This window comes from Pezoporus wallicus, unplaced genomic scaffold (genome assembly GCF_028554395.1).
Source record: "Pezoporus wallicus isolate ANWC-B61680 ecotype Strahan unplaced genomic scaffold, APGP_CSIRO_Pwel_v1 scaffold_2584, whole genome shotgun sequence".
NCBI lineage: Eukaryota > Metazoa > Chordata > Aves > Psittaciformes > Psittacidae > Pezoporus > Pezoporus wallicus.
Genome location: NW_026642851.1, coordinates 8,284,153 through 8,298,550, shown reverse-complemented (window position 1 = coordinate 8,298,550; position 14,398 = coordinate 8,284,153). Strand labels below are relative to the sequence as shown.

The 14,398-nt window shown below is 40.4% G+C and overlaps 1 protein-coding gene across 1 annotated transcript in view; it reads left to right on the top strand.

Moving 5' to 3' along the window:
* The window catches only part of DNAJC1 (DnaJ heat shock protein family (Hsp40) member C1), a 108,848-nt gene extending 97,367 nt beyond the window's left edge, over window positions 1-11,481 (top strand). Inside the window, exons 10-12 of the mRNA XM_057432619.1 lie at window positions 8,950-8,998; window positions 9,482-9,963; window positions 11,266-11,481. Of these exons, the coding sequence (XP_057288602.1) occupies window positions 8,950-8,998; window positions 9,482-9,963; window positions 11,266-11,334 (600 nt within the window). The 3' untranslated portion in view covers window positions 11,335-11,481. The remainder of the gene's footprint in view (window positions 1-8,949; window positions 8,999-9,481; window positions 9,964-11,265) is intronic.
* The last annotated feature ends 2,917 nt before the right edge of the window (window positions 11,482-14,398 follow it).

The following is a 14,398-nucleotide window of genomic DNA, read 5'->3' as shown; positions in this document are numbered from 1 at the left end:
TGTGAAGGAATTCATGTTGTTGAACTGAAAGAAACTGTGTAGTAAGGATGTAAATACTCATCTACATGGAAAGAAAACCGTAAAGAGAAAGGGGCTTGTGCACTGTAATTATTTTATAGGGTAAGAAGTAATTACCTCAGATTTTATCACAGGCTCCAGAGTTAGACATGGAGGGGCACAGAATTACAATGGAGACGATGTATCAGTGGAATAAGCTGCTGTGGAGTCTCCATATTTGCAGGCCTTTAGAACAGGTTACGCAAACATGTGCAAGAAACGTCAATGTAGTGATTCTGCCTGAGGTTAGGTCCTTCTCCTCATATGGTCTATGATTAGACTAGCAAATGCAAGCTATCTAGGAGGAAAGGGGAAGGAAACAAGACCTTCCCTACAATTGGAAGCATGTGTGAACTCATTCAAAAAAATGTAAAATTAAAGCCAGACAGTCACTGTTAGTGACTGTTGGTTAGTATACCTTAGCTTAACTGTTCTGAAATTCAGTCATTCCTAACAAAGTGTTCTTTCAGATTTTGTTTCTACTACTACTCAAATTGGGATTTTGTATACATTGAAGTTTGTTAATTGTTATTTCCCAAAATACTGCAGAAATAAAGGTTACTATAAGGCCCATTATATGGGTATGTCTGCCAGATTCCCAGTCCAGATAGATACGTCCATACAGTGTGCTGCAGGCCACTGGGAAACTGCCAGCCAAAATCCAACAATAAACTGCTATGTCCATGCTGTAGTGCCCCTGAGCTCTTTCAGCTCTACTGTTTCTGTTTATGCTGCCTCATGTGATACCAGCATAAATATCTTTGCAACATACTCCTGTACTTTTCAGCTTGGAGCTAGGTTAAGCTTGCAACTATGGTGCAGGCGTACTGTGAGAAGGCTTATTACTTTTAATTTTTGTCATGTTAAATACAGGATATGTTTATCTTGTCTCTCTCTAGGAAGACATCTTTTAACAGCCAATGAATAATCAACCCAAAATAGATGAGGTTAAGTTGTGCTCATTTTATCAGTATGTTTAATTATTTAAATTGCTAATTGTCATTTTAATATGTGCATATGGGGAATTTAGCAATCTCTTCCCATAAAGATGATTTTCAACCGGCTTACTCTAATGGAATCTTACTGCTTTCACAACTGAAAGCTTCTACAGCTTTTAAAGTAATTTTTATTGCAGTCGGCTGGTGTTATAAATTAGATTTTCAAGTATTTTGATTATGAAAGGGAAATGGAGTTCAGTTAACTCTAATCAGGATTCCTGTCTGCTGACCTGGTTACCTGTACAACTGCTCTCTGTCATCCTCTAAACATCTGTTCTTTGACCCATTTTCCGTGCTGAATTTGTTGCTCCAGGGTTAGTTCTCATTCCTCTCTTCCAGTACTTAAGGAAATAATTGACCTTTTAAAGCAAAATTTAAAAGTTATGTTTGAATTTCCTAAGCAGTGTGCACACCCTATAACAAAAATAGTGAATGGAGTGGAGTTTCAAGTCTACTATTCTGCAAAAATTACATTGTTTGATTTGACAAATGCTAAGCCTTATGAAGATTTATAATGCCGATTGTCAGCTTTTGCTGAATTCAGAAATTGAGAAGAAGCACTTAGATGTGAAATTCAAGAAGTGTATTGTACTGGACAGTACCTATCTTTATAGATAAAAAGTTAAGAAAATATTTGCTGAAAGGCATAAATGAATTTCAGGAACTACAAAGGACGTTCAAATAGTAAAAATAACAGAGGAAGTAAAAGCTGTCTGGCATGCCAAACAGACTTTAATGTGATTATTAGGTACAGGTTCTTTAAATTAAAGGCAAAGAGATCTCAGGTTTCATACTTGTGAAGTCATATCATTCACTTGTCTTACAGGATTTAAACTGATTCTGTTTGCCCTTGCAGTCACTAATCTCATGCATTTGTGTTGCAAAACCAGACTGATTGGGTTTTGCTGCCTGTATAGAAAAACACTAAGGTAAGACAGCAAAACAATAGACAGGTGGCTATATTTGAGCAGACTTTCTGAATCGTCATGAAACCTGAAAGCAGAAGGTTTGTCTGGGTGCTTATTTTGTGGTGTCTCTTGTATGCCCAAGCAACAGTTTCAGCCTTTAGGTCTCACTGCATGAGTTCACTCTCACTGTACTTCATATGCCTATTTTTGACAAATGCAAGTTCATTACCTTTCCAGTAAGAATACATCTATATGAGAAATGATCCACATGTAAAAGTTCATGAATTTAGGAGCTGTCCTGAAAGAAGGAGCAATTCTGCTGCTGCTTTAAATTAGCTGTTTGGGTATTTGGGCTCTTAAACTGGAGACCTGCCAGTGTTCCTCATGTGAAAATTTAGACCAAGTTTGCCTTTTTTGAAGGCCACCCCTTAAACTGCCTCATAATTAAGCTCACGGGTTTTGGGAGATTTCTGAGGATGTGGCTTCCCTTCTCCATCTGCTGTGGCACAGTTGAGAGTCACACAGAGTTTCAAAATCCATAACCGTAAGAAAACTGTACTGTTGCAGTCTGCTGTTAGTTGGTCTAAGCAAATTCAGTTAAATTACTAATGTTTCTTAGCTCTTTTGAGAATAAAAGCATATTGTCCTTAAAATACTCGTTTGCTGTGTTAGCACTAAATTCATCATGTAATTTAAACAATGGATAAAGACTAGTTGTGCTACATACTTTGGGGAAAGGTGGTAACAATCTACTAAGCAAACTGTTATAAGCAGTGCCAAAACAAAGCTGTATCTTCTGATTTGAAACATCTCATTTCAAGAGGTCTAGTAAGTTGAGGTCTAAGCAAATTCGGATACTTGTGAAAATGGAGAATTACTTGGCTTGATGCTTCAGTATGTGAAGTTTCACCGATCTGTTAGTACTGGAAGACAATTTTAGCAGCCCTTTTAGTGTCTGGAAGGGAGGGCAATTTATAAAGCAGCAAATTTTGAGTTTGTCACATGAAAATAAAGGGTCATTATTGTTGTCTGACTTAGGTTAAGCAGTTCTTGTTACGACGGTGGTTGCTGTGAAAAGCTATTTAGATCTATAGTGGAAGAACAACTCAGTGCTGCAGGTAGTGTTTTGGTTTGAAGTGGAGAACTTCAAATCTGGCAGTTGATTCCCTGCTGTTCTGGAAGGTTTGGTTTGCAAAAACCTACTGCTTTGACACAGCTAGGAAGGCATGAAAATCCTGCTGTGCTTGGCTTTCAATTTATGAGAAAGATGGGATTATAACTCAAGTTAGCCTCAGAGATTCAAGAAATTCCTTACTGTTCATAGTAGCCTCAACTACTCACAGGCTGTCTCCATGTCATTTTTTCCATAATCCCACAGATCTTGGTATTTTTGCACAACATAACTGGACAGAGAGCGTGCAGGAAGATAACAAGAGGGTGAACAGAACACTGCTGCTGGGACTGGCAAATATCTGATAGTTGATGCTGAGATGCTGAGAAACTGTGGCAGCTTTAGTAAATATTTAGAGAACTGCTCAGGAAGATGCTAAGAATAGCAAACCATTCTATCGGGACCTCCAGTTTTCAGTAGCACAATAACATGTCATCCTTCCTTGCAAGAAGGAATTGCAGAAGTACAAACCTCTTGGGTTCTGAGAAAATAATGTGGGGTTTGTAGAAGACAACCCATGTCACTTGGCTTCCCAAATGTGACATCCTTCCTTCTGTAGTTATCTGGTGCAACCCTAACCAAAGTAGTATCCTATCCAGAGAAGGAAGGTAGATTGTTGCCCACAGAAGATTGCCAAGGGTGTTGTTGGTGTGTGCCCTGTGAAGCTGAGCTGGTCAGGGTGTTGGAGGGGTCAGCTGAAGGCTGGTGGCTGATGCTGTGCAAATGATGAATTGCTCTTCATCTTCTGCAAAAGGGCTGTTTCTCTGGCATCAGGAAGATCACTGTACCTCTCTTTACAGGGTTTTCCCTCTAGGTCTGTCACAGTTCTGTGCTTTTTTTTATGCCTGCCTTCCCTGCAGGATGAAAAGGAGCTTCTCATGCATGTGATAGCAAAATTTCCTTTTGCTTGTGCTGATGGGTCTTTTAACATGACTCTGGATAATACTTCTTTTAATCCTGTGCACCTCTGAAGCATTGATTGTCCCATCTGAAAGAGTTGGCAGGTGTGCAGGGTAATGAGACTTAATATCTGGATGATCATGAAGAGGAATGTTTTTACTGCTAGGTGTCTTGTTGAGTAGCAACTAGTCTAGTAATCTGGACTGATTGTCAGCAGTCCAGGAGGAAACCAGCTCTGTCTGGCTTTCATCACATAAATCATCCCTCTGATCCCACTCGCTTTCAGTAAGATCTTTTTGTGGCTGAAGAGCTATTGAAACTGAATTCAGAAGGGAGTCATCAGAAGCAAACTGTTCCTGCAGCTTCTTTCTGTAGGTCCATAGTAAGATGGTTTGATTTCTACTTCAGCAATTTGACTGCTTGCATCCAACCTTTTTCTTTTTTTTTTTTGGTCATTTTTATATGTCTAAGAAAATCTCTTCCCCTGTGCATTGTCTGACTTATTTGTGACTTCTGTTTTCCCTGATGGACTACAGGGTTATTTGAGCATAGAGACAGCAACATTTAAAGTTGATTCATTTAGAATAATGCAGTGTGTCTGTTCAGCACTACAGATACTTGCAGGAATATGAAATCTGCCCTCTTCTGTTCTTGTGTTTTAAATCAATTTCACAGCCTTGATCCTTATTATTTAAGGTGTCCCCAGACCCAGGATTTCTTAAGGGCTGGCTAATGCTCTGGTGAAAGCTGTTGTCAACAACAGCAGGCTTTTAGCACAGTTTTTCAGAGTCATAGAATCACAGAACAGTTAGGGTTGGAAAGGACCTTAAGATCATCTAGTTCCAATCCCCCTGCCATGGGCAGGGACACCTCCTACTAAACCATGCCACCCAAGGCTCTGTCCAGCCTGACTTTGAACACCGCCAGGGATGGAGCATTCACAGCTTCCTTGGGCAACCCATTCCAGTGCCTCACCACCCTTACAGTAAAGAACTTCTTTATATCTAACTATATCTGAACTTCCACCATCTCCAAATCCAGGGTAGCCGGTTTTCCCAATAGCTTCTGGAGAGAGCCCACATTATCCCTAGTCTGTGTTTTGTTTGCTACATACCTATAGAAGCCTTTCCTGTTATGTTTGATATCCCTGGTCAGACTCAATTCTAACTGGACCTTAGCTTTCCTGAACTGATCCTTAGCTTCCCGGACAATGTCCCTGTATTCTTCCCAGGCCGCCTGTCCTCACTTCCACCTTCTATAAGCTTCCTTTTTCCATCTGAGTTTTCTCAGCATGATAATACTCATTATTTAATATACGTGAAAACTGTGGTTTTTAAAGCTTTATGCAAGAACAATCAGTAGTAATAACTGGACGAGTAATTCTACAACTGCATCATACTTTGAATAAAGGTATTGCCAAGTACATTATCTGTTACCTAATGAAAAAGTGGTAATACAAGCAAGATACAATAAGAAATTGAATAGAGAAAGCAGTGGAGTAGCTTCTGTTGTATAACTTAGTGATTTATTTTTTTAAAATCACTGTTAAAACTAGCTGGTAGCTAGCACTGCTCACCACTGGAGAGGAAACTTAAACTGATATTAAGGACGTCAGAAAGTATGGAGGAACCAGCAACAGGAGTCTGCAAATCTGAGTGGCAAGAGAAATGATTAATCTCAAACAGATCAAATTGAAATACAATTTCCTATGTTCCATAGGTTGGATTCCTAATAATCCTTTGTAGTTTAATACTGGCATGTTATGATTCTTGCCCTGTGTCAGCATCTTTAACAGCAATGACAGCTGAAGCTGATGGACAAACAAATCTGATAAGCGATACCTGTACTTGAATTGCAAAGAGCTGGAGTAAACATGAACCATACAGAGCATGTGGAAAAGGACTTGCAAAATCATCTGTATGGAGAGGAAATCTGACAAAAGGAAGAGGGAGAGACAATAATAGACAAATAATCATTCTCATGTAACCTGTGAATGATGATAGTGAAGCTGTAAGAAGCTTGATGAGTTGTCAAAGCTAATGTCAACTGAAGGTGCTTTCAGTGTTTGAAATTGAAGGTTTTCAATATCTAAACCATACGTTTTTTATTTCCAGCTTACCAGGTGAATGTTCAAATTGAAAGTCCATCAAAATACAGACAGACATCCTAATGCCTTCAAAAGAGACAGTCTTGGAAATATTAGATATGACAAATGGAGTAACTTCCTACAAATGCTACATCTGGGTTCACCAAGTTATTAATGGCTGAAGCTATCCAAAATAAGATAACATGTGGCAAGACTGTTGCTTCTGAAGTTTTTGCATGTATGGTGAAATGGAAGTGCCATTAGGATCTAGGAATAAACAAAAATCCTTCACTGTTCTAATGCAGAGGGCTGGTTTAGATTCTGATTCAGTTAGATGTAATATGCAGCAAAATATGTATCTATCATGGGCTACCTACTCTAACCTAATTTGGGAACATCTGTCTTGTAAAGGAAACTTGAATCACACTACTTCCAATGCAACCCTTATGTTGGGTGTCCAGTCTCAGTTTGAAGGATAAAATGGTAATTGCCAACCTTCAAAAACGTCAGCAGTTCAACACGGAGAAAACCGAACATTGCCAGTGAGGTAGCAGCCCAGTCAGTTTGCCTGTCTTTGCCTTTGTTTGCAATTTATTCTGCTCTGGTTTGTTCAGGGAATCTTTTCCTCTGTCTTTTTCCCGACTTCTTGGACTTACGAGTAGGCTGTAGATCTTGGAAAGAACTTCTTAAAAATAGCACAATGGTTTAGAAACTGTGTTCTGGAATACATGAACATAGATAATGCCTTCTCATATTCACAACGAGTCCATTGCATCATGGCAGTAAGCATTAGAGGATCAGCTACGTGTTTGCATGAAAAGATCTTCTCTTTTCAAAATGTTCTATTATAATCCAGTTTATAAAACTGAATTTCTATTTAAGAGATGCATAGCAGGGCACCACGAAGGGTCCGTTCTGCTCAGCAGTCAAGAATGAATTCCCTTCCACCAAGCCTTGTAAAGCAGTGGCCCTACAGAGACGCTGCTAAAAATGAAAATGGAACACAAACTTTTTAATTTGGATTATTTTAGACTATAAACTCTTCAAGGAAGGCAGTTACTATTAGCAGATCACCTGTTTCAAAGAGGATCCATCCTGTTTCAAAGTCAGGATCATGCAGATCACAGACTGTTGGTGACACGTAAAAGGATCTGTTCATATTAGTATTCTGAGATTTCTCTTTAACAATTGAAAGTTTATCATACTGCAGCAGTAGAAACTGGCGGTTTCTATGCCAGATGTTTACCCCTGGATAAAGGTTTTGGTTAATTAGAGTTGGATTTCCTTTGTTCACAGAGAGTTTGTATTTAACCTTAATCATCCCAGAAAATGAGGCTTAATTTGTAAGGAAAATAGACCACTTTGCCGCGTTGAGTCTTGCCATCATTTCGTTAAGGAGATCCAGCACTTGCCTGTTTTGAGAGCAAACTACTGCAATTTCACAGGCAGAAAGGTGGGTAGGAGGAACCAGACAGACTTGAAGCAAATGGTACCATAGTATTTTAACTATTGAAGTACTCACTCATGAATCTTGTCATAGGACAAAACCCCTGAATCTTTGTATTTTCTCCTTCCAGCAAATAGCTGTACAACCCCCTGCTCTACAGAGAGGGTCACTGTTAGTGTAGTTAGCTAAACCAGGAGAGGCCTGCGCTGTGGCTATGAAGGCCTGACTGATCCGTATGGTGGGTAAATATGATTCCACATGGAGGAGTTTCTGACTTTGTAGATGTTGTATTTTTTTGATTTTCCTCTGGGCAGCAGACTGCCTTAAACTAAATGGATGTTAACATCTGAAGTCCCAGGTTCACCTAGCAGGAAACACAGGTTACCTGTCCCAGGTAGTATCGTTTCTGATTGAGTGCTGCCTGTAAGTTTTACTTGATATGGGTGGCTCAGACCACTTGATTTCAATTTCTAGCTTTTTCACAAAGACCTCATATTGAAAAAACTGAAATCAAAATCAGCTCTTCATAAAAGATTTTCAGGAATTAAAAAGCATCCTTCTTTGAGTTCTAATTTTAACATGCTGTTATGTGGTACTTGAATTTTGGACTCTAGATCATTTGATGTAATGCAGATGCTAAGTGAGTAAAAGGATCTTAATTTGAAATGCAGCCTGATTTCTTTGTTATCTGCACTGAGGTCTAGAAACCTGGAACGGGGAAGCTCCCCATTCTGGGTGGGGAGAAAACCTGGTTTGTTACTTAAGTTAAAATGAAAATGCTAAATCCGGTGTTACTTTTCTCCCAGGACACAGATTTTGGTGTACATGGACGGGTTGACGCATCAGCTCTTCATCCTTTGGGTTCTCAGTAATAAACTTTTCTCACTGAAATATCAGGACTTGGGAGGTGTCTGCTGGTTTTGCCAGTTAAACTGTTACATGTTATTTTGGGACCAAATTTGTGTCCATTAGTGTGCTTCATAACCCAGACCTGTGTGGGTTATTTTGTTCTTTTGTTCAGTATTGAGAAACTAATAGATAGAACTCATTTGTTTCCTTTTCCCCTGTCTCCTTGTGGTATTTTTAGGTTAGAAAATGAGGGTTTAACAATCGACTGTGATGTGTAATGGTGGTAGTAATAGAAATGTGTAGCTTGCATCATTTTAATAAGCAAGGAATGTTTTTTAGAAAGGACGTAAGTGTAGAAAGTTACTTTTGGCAATGTGGGATCCATGTCTGAACCAGGCCAGCAGAACAACATCAGTGTCACCATCTTTAACGTATGTGCAATGTTGGTGTTTTGCAGTGAAATGCTAATGACTTCTTCAATAGCCCACATAATGTAATTTTTAATAGTCCCTTTTTTTGTTGTCTTCATGCAGGTTACCATGAAAGCCAAACAGCTGAAGGATTCTGTTGCATATACACCAGGTGTGTGCTGCTAGATCCTCAGTGATGCTTATAAGAAACGCTGTGTTTGGATTAGAACTGTGCAAATGTAGTGCTTTTGTACCTTCCAGGGTACGCTTTCCTTGGGGACTTTTGCCTCCTCGCTTTACTTTGAGTGAAGCAAAGAGCTGACGGTTATTCTGAGGGAATGTTTCCCTTTAACTGCATCCTCCCGGGCTTTCTTACTCAGTTTATTTTGGGGTTTGTTCATTTGTTCAGGCTGTTATCTTTCTTTGTATCAGTGTGGTAATTTATTAGTACTTCACATACACCAGAGAAGTTCAGAACTGGCAAAGTTCATTGCTTCATAACAAGTATCTTGATTTGTCAATAAGCATTTTCCTTAAGCTCTTAATCCAGAAGATCTTTTTCTCTTCTCTGCACTATTCCCAGTATTTACTGTTTGAGCACTTCCCTGCTTGTTTGTGATTTATTTACCTACAAGTGTAACAATACTTGTAACAGGTATCATTAGGCTCTCCGAGCTTAAAACGCTGGCCCAGAACTCCAAGAATGTCAAAGTCAACATGACTTTGCCAGACCACATAATCACCCAGCGAGAAAGAGAGGAGGAGGAAGAGGAGGAGGAGGGGAACTACAGTCATATTCCAGAGCAGATGGATGTCCAGACAGATCAAAAGGAGACCACTGCAGGTGAAACTAGGCACCGCAAACGAAAAGTTGTCAAAGCACCTGAAATGACTGTGCCAGCAACAAAAGAGGTCCCGGAAGAGAAGGGCAGGGGAAGGCGCCAGAAGGATTTTGGTAACACCGAGCAAGCGGAAGAGAGTGATGATGAGAGTAGAAAAAGAGAGAAAAGCCGTGCCCCAGAAGAACTGTGGACTCAAAATCAACAGAAACTCCTTGAAATGGCCTTGCAGCAGTATCCAAAGGGAACATCGGACCGCTGGGATAAAATAGCAAAGTGTGTTCCTGGAAAAAACAAGGTACACTTGGCTTTGTTTGAATTGTAGCGTAAATAGAGGGGAAACGTGTTTTCTACCAGTTTGTGATTACCTTAAGAACTTATGGTCTGTGCAGAAAGGTGAGGTCTTTACTTAGCCTAGCGGTCCAGACAGAATCAACCTAAGAAGCATTACTGGCATGTTTGTTGCTTTTATTTAAAATACATTTTCACTTAATTCAGTTTGCTTGATCTATTACAGAAGATGTTGAAATACCTCCTGTTCCATTTAAAGTACCTCGCTCTCCTCTGCCTTTCAGGTCTTCAGTTGCAGGACAAATTAGATTTTAAAACAAATTTTGATTCAAACTTAGTAACCAAACGTTGGTGAGCCGCTTTGCTTACACGTTTACACTACGTTTCTCAACCCAACTCAATGAACAAACAAAAATAAGTAATCCATCTGCAAGTGTTAAATGCTCAATAATCTAATGTCCTTTTTGTAAGTATATTCTTTTTCAAACAGCATTGTCACTGATATAGTTGGTCTGTGCTAGATGTCATAGCAGTTGTGATAGCGTAGTGTGCTTGCCTCAGGCATTGTAGCTGCAGAAAATCCCCACTGTATTTGTGCCCAACACAGTGTGAGAGCAGGAAACGTGGAGGGAGTGTTTCCCTGGCTCTGAAGCTGTTCAGTAGTATCTGGTGTCAGTAGCTGCTATGTTAGTGCCCATTAGGGCTTGTCCTCACCAACCTGCAGGATCATTTATACCAGAAGGACTGTTCTGAAATAGATATTAAAATCCAAGTGTTTCATAATTGCCTTTACAGTCATTGTCAAGAAGTACAAGGCAACTATTTTCTTGGGTTTGTGTGCTCTTTAAAGAGATAAAATATCCATTAAGAAACGTAAATTTAGATGTATAATAAAAATATTTAAGAAGTAAGAACATGGGGGTGATAAGGCACTGGCACAGGTTGCCCAGAGAAGCTGTGGTTGTCCCATCCCTAGCAGTGTTCAAGGCCAGGCTGGATGGGGCTTTGAGCAACCTGGTCTAGTGGAAGGTGTCACTGCCTGTGGCAGGGGATTTGGAACTAGATGAGCTTTAAGTCCCCTCCATCCCAAAACATTCTATGATTCTGTGATAAACTGCAAGTTCATTTTTTCTAATCCACTCTTTGCTAGATGTAGATTCTCCTTCTCAAATTCAGTGCACAACTTTAAACCAACCCAAACCCCAAAACCAGCCTCAGGAGCCCCAGAACCTAACTCTTCTAGCATGTATAGCGTTAAAGGACTAGTAAAATATCAAACGTCGATTAACAGTTTTGTTTTTCCTTTTAGGAGGAGTGCATAGCAAGATACAAGCTGCTTGTTGAACTGGTACAAAAGAAAAAAATGGCTAAAAGCTGAATGTTCTGAGCAGAAGAGATGTAGCTCAACTTTGTCAAAATGGGGTTTTAAACCTCATGTGCAGGAAACTGCATCTTTGTACCTCAGTATTTCTATACGTCACGTGCCTTAGTAAAAGAGAATATTAATAAATCTTATGCCATCTTACCTGGTTTGTGTGTTTAAGAGCGAAGGTGTATTTTTGTGTTGGGAGAGCCGCCTGTGCGGATGGGTGATAACAGTGCCCTAAAAATCAGTGGTCCTTCAGGAAAACCCACACTGGTAATTACACACCGGATCGGGTGGGCTTACAGCCAGTGACTGTGCAGAATATAAAGAATTTGTATGTGTTTTGAAGAGAGAATTGATCTGAAACTGTTCAGCAGCACATGAGGAATTGAACTCTGCACTCAATACATTTTTCTTTCTAGCAGCTATAAATCCAAGACCGTGTGCTTATAGGCATGTCTGTGCTCCATGACGTGGCCAATCATCATAACTGGATGTTCTGAAAGTAGTAGTATTTCTCATCTTAACTTCCACGGACATTTATATGCACCTGCAGCAGAACATCTTTTTTACCAGCCCTGCAGCCTAATTCACAGTGATATTTGATGGGGCTGTTTATTTGGTAAAGTTGAAATGAGTAAGAACATTAAAGGCCTTAATTTTTTCATTAGAAATTAAGATATATAAGGCATTTACTTAATGACCAGTTTTTAAGTACAGAACTTGCAGCTAACCTCAGTGGGTGAAGAGGGGCGTTTGTATACCCTAGGTTGAATATAGTTTGCTTTTATATTTGAAGACTAGGTAATAAGGGTTATTATTCCTTAGCTGCTGTTTTTTTTTTTCATAATTTTGGAAAAGCTATACAAAGCTTAAAACGCTTGAATAAAGGGTACCTGATGGGCTGTAAGTTACATCCATAAATCAGAGCAACGATCGTAGTCTTTTGCAAGAAACATTAAGGGCTTGCTTTTTTTAAAGAATTATTTACCACTCAAATTCTGATTTAATACCAGGACTCTGATATGGTTTTAATTCAAAATTAAAGAGGATCATGTACCTGAACTCAGAATCAGAACTTGGTGGCTGAGAATCTCTGTTAGCTTTTTGCTGTTTGCACTGTTGACTTTCTCCAGTAACTGCTGATTTGCGTTGCTTCTGGCAGATCAGCATTTCACAAAGTTTCATCCCATTCCCATAAAACTTTAAGGGAGAAGTATCTGGAGAAGGTTACAGTGTTCCAGATGTGTTCTTTGAACAACTGGAACTATATAAAAATTCATCCGAGTAGAAATAATATTATGGAAACCAACAGTGAGATTTTAGTGCAGTTTACAAAAACGGGCACCAGAAACACGGGTCGGTTAGACATCACACGATGATTCTGCTGAAAGAGCAGCTCCTGCTAACACAGCTTGAAAGGAGAAAGTTAATAAACCAGGATAGGAGATGTCACAGGCTGCCCGGAAATAGTTGGCTGCTGTAAGCTGTGTTATCTTTACTGGTGCCAGTAAAGCCGGATTTTGGTGGGAAAAAGCAGCAGGATGTTCAGAAGCCCATTAACATGGAACCCTTCCGAACTGCAGCGCATGTGGCCTGTTCTGCTCTTGTGACACAACCTGGAGAAGTCCCCAACACACTGCAGCTCTGTCACCACCCACTTGGCTGCCAGGGGCTGGGCAGCAGCTCGGGCTGCTCTGGCATCAGAGGCATTCCACAGGGACGGCAGCTTTGGCTTCTACTGAGCTGGTGCCAGATCAGGCCCAGCCCATGATCTTTGATGTTGGGATCTGCAAAGTCATTGAAACAAGCTTGGGTTCGATTGCATCTGGCTCTCACGTGAACTTGGCTTTGATGTGGTCTCTTTCTTTACAGGGCTAGCGAATTGGATTTTTGTTCAGATGTCTGAACTGTCCTTTTCATTATTTCCCTGCTGTCAACTGTTGGTCCACCAGGACTATGTGTGCTATAAAACATCCTGAGCTTCTGGCACCCATCTCTAACAAGTGCGGATTTTTAAGAACGTCCCGAACTTGACACTTAATTTCACAAGTATTTCAAATTTTGCCCCTTTCCTGCTTCTCTACATCTTACCAGGAGACTGATACCAGAGTTCAGGCCATCCCTCTCAAATCAAAGAAACACACAACGCAAAGCAGAGCTTGCTGGTCTCTATGGTACTGATCCAACAGGAGTGTGATGACACCGATACCTCTTGTCAACCATGTAAAGTTTTTGACTTCAGCTTAGGTCTGTGAATAAAGCAGCAGTAATGTGACATTCCTGTCTGTGAGGCCAAAGGGACGCTCAAAAGTCCCTGGAGGCCTCATGCTGGCAGGCTTTGCTTCTCCCTCACAGGTCTAGCAGTATGAAGTGTAAGTCAGTCCAGTGCCCCAGCCTATAGGTGCTATATACTCTCCCTCCGTAGCACCAACTAACAACAGAGCCAGAAGAAAGGTGGCACCCAGTGCTGGAGCATGACTAGGCACAGGTTTAATCAGTGAAACATCCAGTTTTCTGAGTCTCTACACCCAAGAGCATAAAACAGTCATCAGCTACCCCAAGAGTGGGGGGTATTTTTTCTAGGCCTGATGGCTGAGGAGCCAGGTAGGTGTTAGTGGTGCCTCTCGCTGCACCAGATGCCATTTCACATTCCCCTAGTGTTCGTTCTGAGCGTTCTCATTTACCCATCTTCTTTCAGGACCCCGCTTTTACCCATTTGAAAAGAAAATGTTCCCTCCCTAGGCCTTGAGCAGATGGAATAATAAATATACAAATGGCACAAGCCTGTGGCAACACCATCTTCCTGCTGCTTGTTCCAAAAGTTTCACAGCAATTCCTCGTTGAAACATGACTGCAACTGCGCTTTTATGTCCAGCAAGCACAAGTCCAGCACTGCAGCTGCATCAGGCCTTTGGGAAACAAACTGACATAAAAAACATTTTAAAGACTTTGTCTTAATAAACGTTAGCGGTCACATGCCACTGAAATGGCTCCCGGCTTGCGGTGTTAACAGCAATAGTCTGCTCTTCCACCAGGCTGATGTGCACACAAGCAGTTTATACGACTATAAACA